Consider the following 20,251-nt stretch of genomic DNA (forward strand, 5'->3'; position numbering starts at 1 on the left):
TGGAAGGGTGGCTCCTGGGTTCGCCCTGGGTTTAGAGAGTGAGAAGTGTTACTTTTCCCCTCCTTCCACAACCTCATTCCGGGTGTGAATTGGCTGGCAAGAGGGGGCAGAACATCGCTGAGTGTGGAACCTATCTTTCTCCAAAGGCCACAGCCTAGAAAGCCACATCTGGACGCGATCTAGAAAAATGGTCAATCTTTGCTCCCTAGTAAAGGAAAGGCCACGTGACCCGGAGACAGCGCGAGCCAGCGACCCTGGAGCAAACGTGGTCTGGCTGGCCACAGAGAATTGCTGCGCGCAGTGACCGCGGGATTAGTGGCGAGACCGGCGGGAGCCAGATCTCCTGGAGCCAGAGCCTTCCGCCGCCCGGGCGCAGACCCTTCTTCTCTCTCTAAGGCGCCGCCTCCCGCAGCCTGGGGCGGGGCTGGGGCGGAGCCAGGCTGGCCGCGCCAGGGAGGAGCGGGCGCGGGCGCGGGCGCGGGCAGATCGCTTGCAGAAGACTCACTGTGCGTTTGCTGTCGCTGCAGCTGCAGGCGACCTCTTTAGGGCCAGCTGTCCCCAACTAGGCGAGTCTCCTTGAGCGCTCCGTGTGCTGAACAGAGCCCCCGAGGTACGAGTTCTCGGCGGAGTGTGCCGCCGCTTTTCTGTTCGGGAGGTCCGGCTCCGAGCTCTTCGGACCCTCCTGGCGTCCTCGCCTGCGTCGGGGAGGGCGGCAGCGGCGCCCCGGGCATGGCTTCGGCTGGCAGCGGCATGGAAGAGGTGCGAGTGTCTGTGCTGACCCCACTCAAGCTGGTCGGGCTGGTGTGCATCTTCTTGGCGCTGTGTCTGGATCTGGGAGCTGTTCTGAGCCCGGCCTGGGTCACCGCGGACCACCAGTACTACCTGTCCCTGTGGGAGTCCTGCCGGAAACCTGCCAACCTGGATAGCTGGCATTGCGAGTCCACGCTCGGCAGCGGTGAGCCCCCCACCCCCCATGCCGCGCCCCTTGCTCCCGCGTGGCCATCCAGGGCTCCTCTGCTGCCACCGCCTCGCTGGGAGCCACCTCCCCCACTTTCCTCCCTTCCCTTCCTCCTTGCCCTACCTTCTCGGCCCTTCTCTAACCCTTGGGCCCCAGAACTCTCTTGCATCTGCCCTTCTCCAGAAGGGGTCCTGGTAGGCAAGACTCCAGAGACCTCCTACGCCCTCTACTCCTCCTTTGCCGGTCCCTCCTGCTTTGGAGTAACACGTATGCTATTTTGGGCAATTGTTATCATTGAGGGCGAGAACCATGTGGTTGTGTAAAAGACGCAATGCCTTCCACACCCCCGTTAAAAAAGAAATAGGCAAAACGCTCCAAATCTGTGCGGGTTCTCTGTTCCAACCCTGTAAGAGCAATTTGCCCAAGTTTTCCTCTAGGCCCACATTTCTTCCAGTACTATTTCACTTTACCTGGTGTTTCCCGAGTGCTGAGTGAATTTTCGTGTGTGTGTGGTGTATGTGTTTCCCCTTTAAATTTTGGGAAGGGATACCGGGAGTCAGGAGAGACTGATGAATTTCCTCTCCTTTTTTGGTGACACCGTTGTTGCTTCTGAGTTGCCTTTCTTTCCGCTCCCACAGTAAGAAACTCCCCTTTCTTCCACTTCGTTTCTCCGTGAGCTAGTTACTCACAGTTGCCTGGAAAGTTGTGTTTTATTCAGCAAGCAGTGAAAATTGTATGTGGATGGGAAACGGGGTAGAGTAGGCAGTAGCCATTGTGGCTACTAACTCGAAAGGGACTTTGTGGCTTTATTCCCTTCCTGACCCTTCAGGGTTTTTTGTTTTGTTTTGTTTTTCCCCCATTCCCAGAGTCCCATTTATTCTTCGTAGAAATTTGCCAACTTACAATTTCTTGCTGAAAACTATTCCCACTCGAATTCTGTTTCTTCAGCTGCTCGTGTGTGCACAGATTAAAGAATGTAAAAGGCTCTGCTGGTGTTTTTTTTTCCTGGCGCGCGCGCGCGCGCGCTCTAACACACACACACACACACACACACACAAACGCACATGCACCCACAAGCTCACACACAGCCTCACACACTGACCTGAGAAACTCATTAAATCCCTTCTTGACAGTTTCATGTCTTCTCTGAGACAATTTTAAGCATTGCTGGAAATGTTTCAAGTTCTGATAAAGTTGAAATAGCACAAAGACCACAAAAAAATCCGACTTTTCTTTGTCTTACGTTTTTTGTTATAAGAGAAATTAGTTCACTTGGTTAAATTTCTTCCAGAAATTTAATTTTATGCTTACAAAGGCTTTTTCTTTACTGTTACCTCAGAATACCTATTGAAGGCTTTCTTTGTTGATTGATTCATAGGGAAGGGGACTGGTTAGCAGCAGGAGGTCAACACTCCAGCCTTTTAATTCTTTCAGGATTAGTTGTTTACAACTGAAGATAAAATAAACCCACAAAATGCCTTTCTTCGGTAACCAAGGGATCCAAATAAACTTTGGAAAAAATATCTTTTCTTTCTCCCTTCAATAGAAATGGAAATTTATGTAGGAATGCCAGCTTCAACAGATCTCCTTAGCAACGTGAATCTTTTGCCCCCTTCACTCTGTCTCCTGAAATAATAGCCCTCTGATTGCATAAAGACTTTTCAGATAGGTTGGAGAAGCCAGCTTCAGCTCCTATTTGCTTTTTATCCTTTTCTCTTGGCCTGGAATGTGGGGAATGATGGGAAGGCAGCTCCAGTTTGTTTGGTAATCTTTCCTTAATTGCCTCCATACCCATTGATTTTAGCTACAAAGAAATTTTTAACTGGACCAAAAAAAAAAAAAAAAAAAAGAGTAAGACAAAATCCAAAGATTTCAGCTGGACAAATGAGGAGACATAAGCTTAATGCAAATATGGTGTCCATAGGACTGTGCAAAGGGAAAATCAAAGGCAGGCACACTTTCTGAGCTAAGCCCTCCCTTCCCCCAGCCACCACCCCTTATTCTGTCACTATGCACTTCAACTTGGGTTCCTTAAATCAGGTTTGGCTTCATTTTGCTTGAGAAAACAGTTTTCTGTCCTCCCAAAAGATAGCAAGATGGGTTACAAATAGAGGTGTTTTTGTTACAAGTTATGTGAAAGTTTTTGACTTTCTGTTGTAGCAGAAAAGTTGTGAAGGGAAGAGCCAAAAATACAGAAAATTGCTGTTCCCACTTAAAAAATAGGCTCCTAAGGATGTTAAATGGAGCTTCTATCAACCAATGTTTTAAGACAAAGAGGGACAGTAGGATCAGCCCTGGAATGCTGTACTTGCCTGTTCCAATGTTAGGCAGCTTATTTGTTCGCCTTCAGAGAAGCAGAGGGATAGAAGCAAAATATCTTTCTGAATATTTTTAAAGATCAACTTCATTCTCTCTGGAAAATCAATTACTTTGGGAAAACCACCAAGGACAGTTTTACGGAAGATCATTCTCCAGGATCTTCAGGGCTTAATTAAAAACCTTTGTCTTAGAATTAAAACTACCTTGAAGAGGCAAGGTTTTATTTCAAGAAGGAAAATTTCTGGAATTCATTTTTTTCTGAGGACAACATTCCCTACTTAGGCCCAGTTTCTACTGCAACTTTCCCCTAAGCCATTATTTTAAACTTGCATTTGAATTTTGGTACCAAATATGCCTTGTTTGCTGTTGATAACTGTTTTTGTGGTTTTAAGCTACAGCAGAGCCGTGCCTCTTGTGTCCTGTTACATTGAAGGTTGCGTCAGCACTTCTAGTATAAAGCAGTAATCTGGTTGTCAGTCAGCCAGAATGCTTTTCACTAGAGTCTCAATTGGAGATGTGGAGGATAGCACCAGCATTTATCTTTGCTTGTATGTTTTCTAGGAAGACAAATGAGAAAAGAGTGAATTGGCTGTCACTTGTAGTAGGGTGGGGGAAGTTTGGAATATGCAGTAATCACAAGGCTGCCTGATATTGCATTCTTTTCTAATGATGATTTTCCCCAGTACTTTTGTAAAGCTTTTTAATATGTCTTCAGTCCTATTCCAAGTGTTTATAGTGTTTTATCCACTGCTTCCTGTTTAGTTTGATAACTTTTCCCCTAGAATATAACAGTTAGGGTTTCCCAGCTATAGCAGTTTCACGAGAATACAGAATAAAGGTTTTCTATACTCCACATTAAGAAGTTGTGTCATTCCTAAGATGATTTTATATTTCTGTTCAAAACAATTAATATGTAGCTACTTCCTATGAAGCATGTGGCTTTTTACTGTCTGTTTTTTGATTCAGCAAAATAGGAAACATATAGGTGGCTCAATAAGCAGGTTTAACTGAGAAAGATTAGGGAATATAACAAGGGTGTATTTAACCATTTTTCTATCAACAGAACACTTGATCAAATAGTCCCCTTTTCAAGGAATATTAATAGCATCATTGGTGTACTTTCCTAAGAATAAGCTGCATTTGTAGCATGAGTCATTGGTAGTTTTGAAATGACAGAGCACTCTATGCTAAAACAGGTGAATATTATTATTTTCAGTTGACAGAGTGCTCTTTCAAGAATGCTTACATGTGGTTCATGTTTTTAACGTTAGTATAAAAATTCCCTTTAAAAGGATTTTATGAGTAAGGCTATCTGAGGTGTAATTTAAGATAAATGAAACTGCCTGAACACCTGCAATTCCTGGAAAAATCTAAGATACAGTGATTTCAAGTTCAGATTCATGGCATCTTTGCATACTTTGAGACTACATCTTAATTTGGAAATGGAATTTCATCAGAGAACCTCAAAATATGATTTGGTCCAGGAAGGTTTAGGTGCTCCCAGGAGATGAGTTAACACTGATAAATGTGTTTACAAATAGCAAATTGTCTACTGACTACAAGTATACCCTCTTCTAGTTTCTTGGAAGAGAACATCCCTAGGACAAATGCACTAGTGGGTGGAAAAGTACCAGCACTAGCTAGCACCTTAATTAATAAAACAAAGAAAACCCAGGATAAATTAAATCAAAATGTACATGAGATTTTTTTCCTTTAAGGTCATCTTGAATTTCATATTCACTAAAGGGTATTTTGATTTTTGGTCAAGTAGAATCCTTCTCTTGCTCAGACTCATAGAAAGATTATAGTCTCCAGGGAGTCCCATTGCAGACTCTATTGACTACAAAGGGGTTTTGATAGGAGTGTGAAAACTGGCATTTAAAACAAATGCTGGAATTGCAAAACAAGAAAAACACAACAAGCAAACAAAAACCTTTCTCAAGCAAAAGATCTTTCCTGTTAAAAATAAATGAATTTTAAGATTTTGTTCATTTTGTGTATTAATTATACAGTTTAGAGAGACCTAAGGTATAGCCAATATTTCTAGTTTCTATTAATGAAAGTGCTTGTAGGTATTTCAAAATAAGTCTCTACAATAAGCTTCTGTATGAACTATGCTAAGTTATAGCATAATCTAATTGTATTACAAAGTACTATTATGAAGAATACATGGGACTTCAGCTTCCTTCTGGCCAGAATTTTACCACTCACCAATCATGTCAGCATATAAAGTATACTTAACCTCTTCAGATGGCATGTCATGAAATTTAAATACATGAAACATTGTTCTTTTTTTCATATTATATCTTTAGAAAAGCAAACTCAAAATGTTATTTTTCAGTGCAAGTAATTTTACTTTTTCATTGGATAATGAAGTAATTGTTTTTATGTCAGACTTAAACATTGGTCTGAGTTACATAGCATTTAATAAAGCCCCTGGTAGAACATGGTCAGAGAACTATTATCTTAGAAGCTACATTTTATTCAATAGTATTAAAGGCCAGATACCTCACTTACTCCCAGTGTCACATTAATGACTGTGTAATGTTTCAGAGAATACTATGGATTTTCATAAGTTTGCCAGGCTCTCAGTTTGTGATAAGAGATGACCATTTGCTCATTTCAGTAATTCCAAAAATCTAACTCGACCAATATTTAGTTGTACAAAATAGCTATATTGTGCAACTCTGAAGGTCAGGAATGCACATAGAGCATAATGATCCTAAATTGTGCCTGATCCAGATATCTGTGGTCATAGCTGAGCATGACTTTTACAATCAGGGCCTGGAATATTGATTCTTGGAGGATCCTGTTCTAAATCCTTTTACTTAAGAATTTGGCACTTTGGTGGGAATGACTGAAAGGCTTGTCTTGCCTCCAGAGCACTTACAGGCAGTCTTTTTAGCGTGGAGATCTCAGGATAATTAGACTGGTGACCTAGTGAGTGAGAATTTTAATTCAGCTATCTTCTCTGTGAACCAGCTGGGAAGTCTTCTAGCTCTCCTATTACATTCTATTAGTTACACCTAGCCACATGACTAGCTTAGATTTACATGGAGAGTTGGACTCCACCTCTCCAGGAAGCATACCATCTGACACAGTCTAGCTATATATCTACAAAATCTTTACTGCCTCTGAAGAAGAAAGAAAACTACATATGTAGTTTTTGGACTTGATTTTTCTAATCCATATATAAATAATCCCTGGCTAGGATGAATACTACCCTTAGCCATTACATAGCTCCAATGATTGGTCACTTATAACAATTTAGAATTTATTTTTGTAGGATGAAATGAACATAAGAACATAAAGGCAATTATAGGTGGATAGCTAGATAGGTACATATAGATACAGCCGTCTTTGCTCTTTGAGTTCATAGAACCAAGTATCAAGCTCATTAGAAATTGGTTTAACTATTTCATGTCAAGGGCACTGGCAGATAAATCTACCACTCTTCAGATTGTTAGGTCACCTATTTTGAAAATTAGAGAAGAGCACTTTAACTGTTTTGCTGTTAGGTTTATATTGGATTGGGGAAAAACTAGTAAATCCTCGATTTTATTTTCTATTGGAATGGTTGTCACATAAACAACAAAGAAACCTCACTTATGAAGTGAAAATATATACAAGAATGAAAGACATTTGTGGTCTCCCAAAGAACCAGGAAAATATATGTGGACGATTTTAGTTTGTCAGCTAGATTATTAACTGTTGTAAAGTTTCAACGGATAATTTAAGGAGTCATTTCAGTATAGTACCACAAACTTTGCATACACACAGTCTCTTTAAACTGTGTGTTTATTTGAAAAAAGATATAGGAAAAATGGAAGATGAAATCACCTCAATTCCATATTATTTATTTCAAAACAGGCACTAAACCTAAAATTCAAATTTTTTTACAAGAGAATTTTTAATGCTATGTTTAAGACTTCTAAACCAATAGTCACCAAAACACTGCCATAGTCTATTGGGAATGAAACTGGAAGACTATCCCTAGCACCGTCTCCATTTTCTCACTGTCTATGAATTAACCTCATTAATTCATTGAATAGAAGAGGGGTAGATCCTGGTCTGCACTTAGCCAGTAAGTCTTCTGTGCTAGGTAGGGAGACTAAGGGGATGATGAAACAAATGATAATATTTAAGCTTATGAAATATTGACATTCTTCCATAGAGGAGTGAGAAATAAAGAGCTGTCTGAGGGATTAGCTCACCTGTTTTATTCTCCAGTATTTGCTACTGCATTATTTAATGTGTGTGTCTGTTTGAAGATCTTCCTTCTTTTGAATATTATTAGGTGTCTTGTACATTATTTTCAAAGCTTATAGTGGCTAGAAAGCTATCCATTCCTGTTCCCATCTGTGGGTTTTCAGCTTTCAGCTTTTCTTAAATAAACCCAGGTATTTAAGTTGAAGTTTTGTCTTTTTAATTTTCTGTGCTTCTTTTTCAAGACAGATTTTCTTTGTTGCTATGACTATATTGGAACTTGCTCTGTAGCCTAATCTGGCTTAGAACACAGAGATATGCCTGCTTCCTTGAGTGTTGGAATTAAAGGCTTGTTCCACAAGGGTCCTCTCCCTTCCCCTTCTCTTCTTTCTCCCCATTCTCTCCCTCCCTCCCTCTTTCCCTCCCTCCCACCCTCCCTCCCTCCCTCTTTCCCTCCCTCCCTCCCTCCCTCCCTCCCTCCCTCCCTCTTTCCCTTCCTCTTTCCCTCCCTCCCTCCCTTCCTCTTTCCCTCCTTCTCTCTCTCCCCTCCTCTTTCCCTCCTTCCCTCCCTCTTTCCCTCCCTTCCTTCCTTCCTTCCTTCCTTCCTTCCTTCCTTCCTGCCTGCCTGCCTGCCTTGCTTTTTATCTTTTGTTTCTTTTTTTTTTAAGAGTTAAGGAAACAGTCTTTAGTTTACCAGACCTAATAAATCTTTGAACAAATACTCCTTAGAAGTTACTATTGAGAAGTAGCAGTGCTTGTTAACTAATAGCACCATCGAATGCCAATGAATATTTCCTCATATAGCACAGGAAGATACAGCAGTCATTTGGCATGATGTTGGCTTTCTTTCTATAAGTGCTAAAACATGCTTTAATACCAAGGCTCTTTGCTAAGCACTGTATATAACAGTTTTATTTGAGAGGAAACACCATATGTTACAGTACTCAGATTTTAAATTATATTTCCACTGAGATTTCTAATATACAACTATGTGCACTAGCTAAGAGGTCCCTTTGTTAAAGAAAAAAAAGATGTTTATTCTTTTAAAATTAGGAAATAACAGCTTCAAGGATTTGAACAAAGTTGTCATGATTGAAAAGGAGGAATTCACCTGCTACTGAGAACATTTTTCCCTTAAATATATTACCTTGGTGTTTTGAGTTCCTAATGGCAGAAAGGAATTTATAATAATGACTTATCTTTCTAAGATGTCATCAACATAATTTGAAAAGTTTTGTGATAAATATATCCTACAATTAAATAAAAATAGGTCAGAAATACTTGATAAGAGTAGGAGAAAGAGCTCAAATTTATTTAGGTACATTATGGAGAATTTGGGAAAAATTTATGTGGAGTGAAGTAAAAAAACACTTTTATTATCTGATCTACTGAGTGACTTTCACTAAAGTTATGGATTTCATTTTAAATAATATAATTTCCTCCATGGAGATTAAAGATAAAAATACAGGTTGGTTCTAGACAAATTTTGTGATTTTTACAAGTTTGTAGAAATCCATATCTCAATTTCTAATGAGAATTTTAAGAAATGGTGAATAGGCTATTATTACATCAACATATTTTATTAATACATTAATTTAAAGCATATATTATGTTTAGAGAAATACTGTTCACTCAAATAATAGAACTTGAATAAAAGTACATTTCTTCTTTTTATTGTATCTGTGAGAAAGGAACAATTTTAGGTTCAGAGACATATATAATAGAACTTATCTTAGCTAACAAAATAGATATCTATCCTCATTAAGATTTTTCTTTCCTGGAAATCATTAATGAATTTTGACTATGAATTCTCCTGTGAGAAGACAGTTCTCCAGCTGGGCAGTTGTAACATAAGCTATAGAATTCTCATAAAGTCTATAGCTATGTCTGACCAGTCTCACATATTACGCTGCTAAAAATATGTCAACACAATTCTGTAGAATTCTAATGTGTTTATAGACAATGGAGAGTTTGATGCTTGTGAGTAAAAATACTTTGAAAGAAGACTCAAATTTAGTTTCTGAACTGCATGTTAATATTGAACTTAATACTACAATACAAGGGGCTTCCTGATTTTTATCCTGTTACTGTGGAAGGAAATGCTCAGTTAGTGTGTATGCATTTTTGTTTGTTTACTTTTGCTTTTGTTTCTGTTAGGAAAAGTACACAGTTGTCTTGGTTTGTTGCTTTCCTAAGTTCAGTTCCAAAGTCTCCAGTGTATTCCTATGTCATTTTTAGGAATGTGACATGTAATATGGCAACCTTATTTCACTTTGTATGTTATCTGGCCACCTGAGTCCTCGCCCATTTTATACACTAAGAACATTAAGAATTGTTTCAAGATTGATTATCACCTGTTCTTTCAGATCTCAGGAAAAGAAGTACAGATTTTCACTCAGCTGCCCTAATGTTAAAGAAAACACAACAGTGTTTAATTCAGTGCCATAGGCCACTGATGTTCTTTAGAACTGTTTTTTACATACTCCACTATAGTATCACACCATAATTTACAGAAATGTGTAAAGTGAATACAGAAACATAGATCTCAGGTTTTTATACTTGATCTGACACAGTTCTATGAGGGATTTAACTGGAAAGCTAAACGGAGATAAATATAGAGATTAACTGATAGTAAAAACTTAAAACACATGACTTTCTTTTTTAAGAAGTAGGGCTGAAAATTACAAATGTTATGATATTTTAATTTGCTTTACAGACATTGACTGTAAAGTAGCACATTTTTTGTGACATACAAACTTTAACTAAAATACCACTGATGTAAAAATGAGTATTTTGGTCACTTTTTAGTGTATTCCTCTAAAATTGCTCAGATTTTGCATGCATTTGTGCTAAATTCAATTTTTAGACATTGGTTAATAAATAAGTATTATAAACCCCAGCCTGCTACTTTAATGACCTAAGTATACATAAATCCCTGTTACTTTTGTTTTTAATTCTTGATATCATAGTGTTGCTCAGAAAGAGCAAAGGGAAATATTAATTATCCATGATTTTAAGATCCTCTCTTAGCCTTGTCCTTTGGATTTGAGGCTTCTATTGGTACAGAAAGCAGAAGCCCTGTTCTTAGCTCCAAAGGCCCTAACAGATTCTTAAAAAGCCTACTAGACCTCCTTGATTATAGTAGCCCTTCGTAACCATCGTTTATGCTGGTGAATTGAGTATTATCTGGCCAGGAATGTGAAGTTTAAGTCCTAGGCAACCAACCAGCCTGAATGAATTCTTCCCAGTGGACATTCTGACAATACTTAAAAACTTGGCCCTCTCCACCAGGAATATAGTCTTGGTATTCCAGTTCAAAGCCATGGCTTCTGGCCAGCACAGTGACAGTCATGGCCCATTTCTAGTCTCTCCTGGAAAATTAAACAGCTTTTCTGTTTGAGCTGTAACTCCGGTTGTAGACCAAAGGGAAGGGCAGCAATATCACAGCAATAATGGTATTGTCTTTCCTTGTTGACTTTGAGTCTAGAGAGATGTTCTGCATTAGCGATAAAGCCAGCACTAAAATTTAGTACAGGCATTCTAGTAGAAAACCCAGAAATGTCTCTGTTCATTTTGTATTTCCTGGCCTGCAAGATGTTCTTAATCACTTAGTTTTCCTGTGTCTACTATTGCATTTTTGCATTTCTTTCTATATGAAAGGAAGTACCATTGTTTGAGAAAATTCAATCTTATGTGAAATTAGGAATGTTTATTGTTTTTTTTTCTTCAGATTATATATGAGTATCACTTGGTAATACAAATTTATTCCATTGACATTGTTATGTGATTTCAGTTGTTTGATTAGGCTTTGGGTAGGAGAAAAGAGCTTAACGCTTGAAAGTGAAATAGACCACGGTCATATAACACAGTCCAGGACAGGGTGCAAAACAGCCAAACAACCTACTTTTTTTTTCCGTTTTGCTTTAATGATTTTATATTTATTCGCTCTCTCTCTCTCTCTCTCTCTCTCTCTCTCTCTCTCTCTCTCTCTCTCTCTCTCTCTGTGTGTGTGTGTGTGTGCGTGTGTGTCTGTATGAACATATTTGTAGTCAATGTGCTTGTGGAGTAGTTATGTTTTCAACCTGATGTGTTTCAGGGATTGAAACTACAGTCCTCAGTCCTGGCAGCATGTGCTTTTACTTGCAGAGCTATCTAGTTGGCCTACCACTCATCTCTGTAATATGTTTTTATTAGCATTTGTTCATTTACTTGTTATGTGTGGCCATTTTCGCACTATGTCATAGTTAAGCAGGTACAACAGAGACCATTACCCACAAGGCTGAAAATATTGATTTGATTTTTTTCTTCAGAAAATTTACTGAGTGTTTTTCTTTGTCTTTACAAAATGCAAATAAATGTGTGACTTTGGTCTTTGAAGCTATTAAAGAGGTAGAGGATACTGGTCAAGATTTTCTTATCTGATTTTGAGTTAAAGTAAAAATAGTGCAAATGGTGCCATTTAACATGTTTTAGGTACATGGAAGAACTTAGCAGGAAAAATAGTCCATTGTAAGTTTGTATTGATATTTTTAAGGAGGTGGCTATTTAGTTTTATGTTTATTCAAAGAAAGCTAAAATTATTCTTAAAGTGATAATCATTATAACAATAATCATCCAACGAAAATTATCCATGGTGTAGCTGCTTAAACGCCAGGTGTTTCATTGATCTGTGAGTGCATTGATGGATTTTACTCTTTTCTTTGTTTCCTGTTTATTGCTTTGGTGTAATTATACTGGTTTTTTTTTTAATTCAGAAGTTTCAACTTACAAGCTTCCATTATGTCAAATAATGTAAATGCATAAACTTTTCCAGAGTAATTTACAGGCTTCCAAGTACAAGGATTATTCTTTTGGCTTTTAAATTTAAAGCTACTTGCTGTTAGAGAATAAAAATGCCATAATATAGTTATCCTTTTAACTTCTAGTTGAAAGGCAGATACACTTTTGTTTGAAGTTATATGGCTTTGTTACAAATAGACGCATTAAAAATGCTCTCTACTTTCTTGTGATTGATGCTTATATATTTTGAGATCTGGGGATCTGTTTTATGTATTTCTTTTCTGATGGCTGTTCAGGTTCTACTTGAAAGCTAGTGAAACTTCCAGAGCTTTTTGGAGGCAAGGATGTGGAACAGGGTGTTCAAGAATAAATAGAAAAGGAATGGCTTAGGGTTTCTCTGATAAACCTTTCTCATACTTCAGCACTTGAGAAGCTTTGCAGGATAGTTTCAGGGGGAAGCATCAAAGTGTCATGGGTTATGGACTTTGAGTAAAATGCATTGCATTTGCAATTGATTAAAAATATATTTGCATTTCCTGTGCATACATTAAATTGAAGAGCAGAAGAGGCTTCCTGGGATTTTCGTTCAAATTACTATGCTGTAGTGTGTCAATCCCTATAATATCCTTTATATGATGGCTCCTAATCTATATGTACTTTATAAATTCCTCTTTCTTTTTATTGACTGAAAAATACATCATTTTTCTGTTATAACATGACTACATCTTTGTAAGAATTGATAAACTGTTATCAGTGAGTTTTTTTCCACTCAATCAGACATGCTAAATGGTCAGTATAGCTTTATTTGTTCTTGATTAAAGAAAGGAGTTAAGGAATCATTTAGAGTTTGTCTGACTCTCTGAAATTCCCTACTTCAGAAACCATTTTGGCGATGGTGACTACAGACACATGAAATGAAATAAACCACCAACAAACCTTCCTGATGGGAGTTAACTGGGAAATTGTTTTAGAAGTAAAGGAAGAGAAATTAAATCTTGGAGGTTTTATGAAGTAAAGAAAGGCTTTCCAAGTAGGAAAGGAATTTTAAAAAACTGTCTTTCTTGAAATATAATAATGAGATGATTTTCAGGGACTTGAAAGACACAAACTAGTTCATATCATTTATGAACAGACCAAACTAAATTAGTCATGTCACTGGATATTGTCACTAGCTCATTTAGTAAGAAAGTTATTGACTGGGAAAAGGCAAAAGGGGAGTTTCTTGGTGATGAAAGTATCTAAAATCTATGTCTGAATGGTGTCTATATACAATTCATCCTTACCCTTATCTTCTATACTTAAAATTTATTAACTTTATAAGTAAATAAATTTTTTAATCTCAATATTGAAAAAAAGTAGGTCATAAAGACGGACACTCGATTTAACATTTGAAGATCCCATGTAAGAATTATGGCAAAACTCTGTCCTAAAAACTGTGCTGAGTTTAGCAAGGAACCATTTCTTAACAAGGACTTTAATATTAATTTTTGTCAAAAAACATTTCAAACCACAAAGGATGCTTAACATGCAGAGAAATCACATCCAGAGGTGCTTCAAGGTGAAAGGTGCTGAGCAGAGTTCTGTTGATTCTTTGGAGGCTTCGTGTTTAAAAAACCATGCTTTTCTTTTTTTCTTTTCAGATTGGCAGATTGCTACTCTGGCTTTACTCCTGGGCGGCGCTGCCATCATTCTCATTGCATTCCTGGTGGGTTTGATTTCAATCTGTGTGGGATCTCGAAGGCGCTTCTACAGACCTGTTGCTGTTATGCTTTTTGCAGCAGGTAAATATATTCATTACGTTCAAAACAGCATTAAAGATTCATGAACCTTTCTACCATTCTCCCTCCTCATGCATCAGTATGTGTTTGCTTCTTACATAAAAATTGAAAGGCATTTGTTATATTTTAAGGTAATTTGGCTGAAGGTTTATCAGAGTAGTGGTTTTCAGCATGTTAAGCATTTCACAGAACACTGTCAATTTCTAAACTTCTTACTAAAGCATGAATAAATAAAACCTCGTGGGCTGTAAATACAACTTAATAGTAGAGTGCTTATATAGCATGACTTGAAGCTCTAGGACAGGGCATGGAATCTATGTTCAATTCCCAGTCTTGCAAAAACAAAGACAAAGACATCAAATCCAAAAAAATACCTTCACAGGGCTGCTGGGCTATTCCTTTAGAGATTGTAGCAGACGTATTTATCACATCTTTTTATTTTATACTTTTTAAAGCATCAGTTCTTCTCGATCTCAACCCCTAGCCTTCTTTGTGATCTTAGAGCAATAGCTAGCAGTAGCTTACAGTAGCTTTTTTTTTTTTTTAATTCTGACATAAAACAAGAGAGGAAATTTTTTCTTAAATATATACTCTTAAAGGCATATGTGTTTTGGAAAATAAGCACTCCTGTATGGAAAAAATCATGACAGTTAATGTGAACCGTCAAAGAAGTTAATTGTATGAGGACAGCTGGATGTCTATTACTTTAACAACCATTATTCTGTGAAGCATATTTTAAATCGAAATATCAAACAATGTAAACAAAAGACCAACGGCTGTGTTTAAAAGGGGGAGGAGCTTGTGGACTGTTACAAGCCTAGTTCATTATCTGATGTGAGTTGTAATTTTCATTTATAAGAATATCCTTGAATATATTATTCATTTTGACTCTTAACTAAATATTCTTGTGGTATCTTCAATTTTCCCTGTCAGTCATATCTGATTTGAAGTCTGCAAAATAAGCCCCTGTGACTTGTCAATAATGAAGACACTGACAGAACCATCTAGGCTGTTAGATGGAGTTTTAAAGGCTGTTTAAAATTGGAATAGATCAAATGTCTCAGGGTTTAAAGGATAGGATGAGGCAAAACTACAAAACCCAAAGTGTTCTACTGCCCCCTGCTGTTCATGTGCGTTTGATAACAAAGACGACTTAGGCATCATGACAGGGAAAATACAAAGGGCTGAACAGCAATTTAGAAATATGTCTAATTCAGTTACTTAAATGCCCTGCTCAAAATCAAGTAGTCACTGGCAGACCTGGGACTAGAATAGAGGATAGTGAATCTTAAACAAGTGGTTCATTCATTACTGACTTCCTCATATACCCATTCAACTATTTCTGGGATGTCTATTATCGACTAAACATTTTATTAGGACAGCTCTAAAACTGGTCGTAGTATAACTGCAAAACTTATTTTAACAGAAAACAAAAGCATGACTACATAATATATTTTGAAATGTTTGTAATACTACAGTATTATTGTTGCACATGTAATGAGAGCCTCAATTGGGAATGATATAGTAACAAATAAAAAACACTCTTGAGATGTGTCACTATTTGCTAGCTTATTTCTTGGTTGATTGATTTACCATTGGGTCATTTCTTGTCTTACTAGAATGGAACAATGTAAGTATTTTAATTAGGTATAAGTTTGTCTTTGAAGGTAGGACTTAAGAACAGAACAATGAGATAACAAGTAGAAATCTTTTTGATAAAATGTACCTCATAGCACATTATGTTAATGTGGCTTTAAAAGTGGAATTGTTATCAGCCATTTTTAGAATAGTAGATATTTCTTATTGTAGGAGGACATAGAAATACTCCAGTGATTTAAATATTCAACGTTCCTGTGAAACCCCAATGACTATTCCATTTAGCAGTTTACTCACTGCCTCGTACCTAGTGAAAACTGTAAAGATGTTCATTGCTGGTGCCATCCAGAAATTTGTAGATCCTAACTAGGAGTTTGTTTCCGTTTTTATGCTTGAAATATGCATTTTGCCGAGTATAGAAACATTTGTAAAAATGAGTCCTGGTTTTAACAAAATATGGTGGAATTTAACAACATAAAGTTAGGAGGTTTGGCTGGAATAAAATTTTTGATTTAGCTCTAGGTATTACTTATTAGTAAATGTTAAAATCATGAGAGGACACCCTGTAGCAAGATGCATATAGTGTCACTCCATGCACTGAAGCCTAAAATGGGCATTATACTGACTGCTACACTTTAAAAATGTACATGTCTTCAGATTTAATTGTCTTCTCTTTCTTTTGGAACTGATTATAGAAAACTTGTTTTGAAATAACCATTAGTTTAATGTTAAGTTTTAATATAAGCAAGATTAAACATACTTGTTATTATAAATTGCACAAAAAGCCAATAAATCATTATATTTGATTGATTTTTGTTTTTTTTTTTGGAAAGCATGTTCATTGCACATAGTAATCAATTGTTTGTCTGGATTTAAGATTGAAAAACTTGGAAAATCTACATAATTGAAAGTAAATGTACTGAAGTAATTGGCTTACCTCACTTGTAATTTATTTCAGTCATTCTTCAATTGCTTATCTGAGAGCATTTCATTTTTATTTATATTGGCATTTGTGAATATTTTAATTACGTCTCTTAACGAAATGTTTACTTCTCGAAATATCATCAAGCCTTATACTACCAAGCAGTATTTGTCTCTATTCATGTAGAGAAATGAAATCTATCAAAAGAAATGTTTCTTTGCTTCTGCTGAGACAAACAGTACCTGTATTCAAAACAGGCATACCACTTCCACTTGGAAAATATTCTACCCAGAAACAGCCTTCTGTGCTGGTTGGTACTCATGGATACCCAAGAAATAGTCTTTGAATGACTGCTAATAGATGACTATATTTAGTGTATAGTCTTGTGAGAGATTCATGTGATATAAAGTCTTTTTTTTTTCCATTGAGGCTCAGAAAGAAACAGGTTTCACCTGACCCAAAAAGAGTTGGTTTTTGTTTGTTTGTTTTGAAATGTTCTAAAAACAGCCAAACAAATTTTGAAGAATTTTATCATCTTTCTTCCTGGAAGTCTTTACTTCATGGTGGACTTGTAATTAACTTGAGCAGCTGCTAACAGAGCTAAATGTAGCCATTATCACAGCTCATTTAAACCATTGCTCCATTTGCCAACGCTTTCTTATCCTTCCAAGAAGTCTACACTTAGATTCAGGTATTATCTCTAATAATACTGTTGATAGTAATAATTAACTGAACACTGGCCATGTGCTACACTTAAGCATATTCTATTTCTGATACAACAAAGAATTAGGTTTTGAGAGGTTAATTAAGCTCCCCCTATCCCCAGTTATTCAACTACTATGTTGGAGAGCCAGGGTTTCTTTTTCTTTTTCCATTAATTTATTTATTCACTTTATATTCCTATCAGCCCCCCCTTTGCTTACAAAGCTCCTTACCTCTTTCCCTTTTCTCCTCTGAGAAGGGGAAAGTACCTCTCCCCCTGTGGATCACCCCCTTCTGGTACATCAAGTCTCTACAGGGTTAGGTACAATCTCTCTCATTGATGTCAGACAAGGCATCCCAATTGGGGAACAGATAGCACAACTCTCCAGTTGTTTAGGACTCACATGAAGATCAACCTGCACATTTGCTACATATATGTGGGGGGCCTAGGTCCAGCCCTTGTATGAAGAGCCAGGATTTCTATTCAGGATATCTATGTTATATGAAAGATGAAGATTCCCGAATCATCTTAAAGGGTACCTGTCACATTGAAAATAACAAAATAAAACAAAACAAACAAAACAAAGCAGAGAAGAATCGGCTTTACATTTAGTTTTCAAACTAAAAATTTTCCTCTTCTGGCTGTCCTACAACCCCCTTTTTTACTTTCTAAATTCTTTACTGCAGTCTTTTATCTCTCCATTAGAGTGTGTCCTGAAAATCCAGTTGTTCTGTCTCACAGGAACAATACTCCTTTAGGAAGTCAGACACTTGTGATGTTATAAAGACCACAAACTGACTTGTACAAAGCAACTGAACTGACAGAACTATAGCTGACAATAGAAGCTTCTTATCCTTTTTGGATAGCTGACAGTGATAGATTTGTTGAAATTCTGTTACCTGCCATTCAATTTCCCTCACTAATGACTTAGTGAAATCAAAAAGATTGTCTCCTTCGTGGTTCTTCATTGTCTGCTTTTTTACTCCACTGATAATTAGAATGAGTGTTTCCTTTTGTCCTTCATGGATTTTGAGTACAAATTATAGAAAATATTCAATGTTTTATATTTTAGATTTTAGTGGTATCACACTAATTCATTATAGTAATGAAGATGCTCCCTTTTTGTCATATCTGGAGGAAGCCTCCTTCCTGTAAGTGATCATATTGAGTGATAGCTCTTTCCCCCATGATCTTGCAGCTAATTTTCATTTCTGAGTTTTCTCTAGTCCCTGATTAGAAGCTTGTGTTTTCTACCCTTGTCATCGTCTTAAAAGATACTGAGAATATGGACAGTCATTTTGAATCTCAATTTGGCTGAAAATTAGTCTAGCTTAGATTACAAACTGAAAGGATGTTCTACTCACACATGTTTAGTAGTATCCTACTATACTTTGATTAGTGTATTTTACACTAATTAATTTCATAGCAGTACTACTTTTAATTAATTGATAGTTCAACATTCCTTTTATAGGAAAAATGGTTTTATTATCCAAATTACAATTTCCTTTATATTCTATACATAGGAAGCCAGCTGGAAGGCCTGCTGCCTTTCAGTTATCTCCAGAGTCTGCCCCTCGTTTGTTTGCAACATGAATATTGCTTTAGTTGAGTCCACAGTTGTTTCTCAAATGACACATTTTAGTTCCTAAATGTGGTCTTCTGTTTTATTTTTAATTAATAATTTCTAATTTAATTATGTGATTCTTTCCTTTCCCCTTTCCAAGAATCAAGATGACATTCTTTTCTTAGTAGTGTATTTACCATTCCAACCTTTATTTTCCACCTGAATCTTTTTCCCCCTTACCTCCTACTGTCTATGATGGTACATGGACAAGTACTGATCTCTTGGGCTCTGTCCTTTTGTCTATTTAATTGTTCTTGCATACAAGCATAAGGATTCCACTTCTGAAGTAGGAATGTAGTGTTTTCTCTTGTCGACTTGCTTTGCACAAAAGCAATCCCTAAGACAATGAACTCAAGGGTAAACAATCCCATTGCAGAGGTAAAAGATGAACTACAGTTAAGAAACCTACAAAGTAAAAACAGCTTCACAGCACAGCCAGAAGAGAGAGGATTTTCCAACTCATTGTTTTTGAGCCAGAAACAGCGAGATTTTATTCCTTATTAGAACAAGTTTAGAAACTGGTACAAAGCACACACTTTGAGTTCTCTCATTGGAAAGAATGGAAAGCTAGAATATTTAAACATCAGTTTTTATGAAGAACTGGTAGAGGCTGTTGGTTGTGCTTAGTGGACTTCAGCATTAATTTACCAGAACTTGTCATCATTTTACAGGTGAGAAAAATAACTTGAGTTACTAGAGGCAAAGATACGCAAGTGTTAGCAACCAGAAATCTATTTTATATGTGATAGAGTGCAAAGGATAAAACGTTATGGATGGGGCATTGGCAGGTTCTATAACAGAAACAAATACCTCAACTTCACCACAGGAAATACCCAAGAAATGGTTCTTAAAATGTTAAAAAACATTCTCTTAGAAGAAATGTTGAATGTTTTAATTGACAAACACCTGAATAAAAGTAGAGCTGAAAAATGAGTTTCGTGTCAGAAGTCCAAGCACTTGGGAGTGAGAGGTTTGAGAATCAGAAGTTTAAGATCATCCTCTGCTGAGGCCGGAGGATTGATATAACTTCAAGACCAATCTGGCGTATGCATCACGTTTACTTTTCTTAAATCCAAGAAAGTGGATAAAACAAAGCTAAATGCACACAGAGATTAGTAGCTTTAAGTTCCTCTTATATTTCTAGCCATGCAATTTCATAATCATAATTTCCATTGCATCTTGAAAAAAATAAGAAAGTAAATTCCAGTATTTAAAATTCTGAAATGCTCTGTAACTTTCCCAATGCTGTATCTGATGAAGGGCACAGAATACCACAGACAATGCCCACTATTTTTATATTGTATTTTATTGATTAGTGGTAAGATACAAATACAGCATGATGTCATTGTCTTGTGCTGCAAACGTT

The 20,251-nt window shown here is 37.0% G+C and overlaps 1 protein-coding gene across 1 annotated transcript in view; it reads left to right on the forward strand.

Moving 5' to 3' along the window:
* Window positions 1–554: 554 nt before the first annotated feature.
* The window catches only part of Tmem47 (transmembrane protein 47), a 26,439-nt gene continuing 6,742 nt past the window's right edge, over window positions 555–20,251 (forward strand). Inside the window, exons 1-2 of the mRNA XM_028773542.1 lie at window positions 555–955; window positions 13,903–14,043. Of these exons, the coding sequence (XP_028629375.1) occupies window positions 730–955; window positions 13,903–14,043 (367 nt within the window). The 5' untranslated portion in view covers window positions 555–729. The remainder of the gene's footprint in view (window positions 956–13,902; window positions 14,044–20,251) is intronic.

This window comes from Grammomys surdaster, unplaced genomic scaffold (assembly GCF_004785775.1).
Source record: "Grammomys surdaster isolate TR1022 unplaced genomic scaffold, NIH_TR_1.0 230, whole genome shotgun sequence".
NCBI lineage: Eukaryota > Metazoa > Chordata > Mammalia > Rodentia > Muridae > Grammomys > Grammomys surdaster.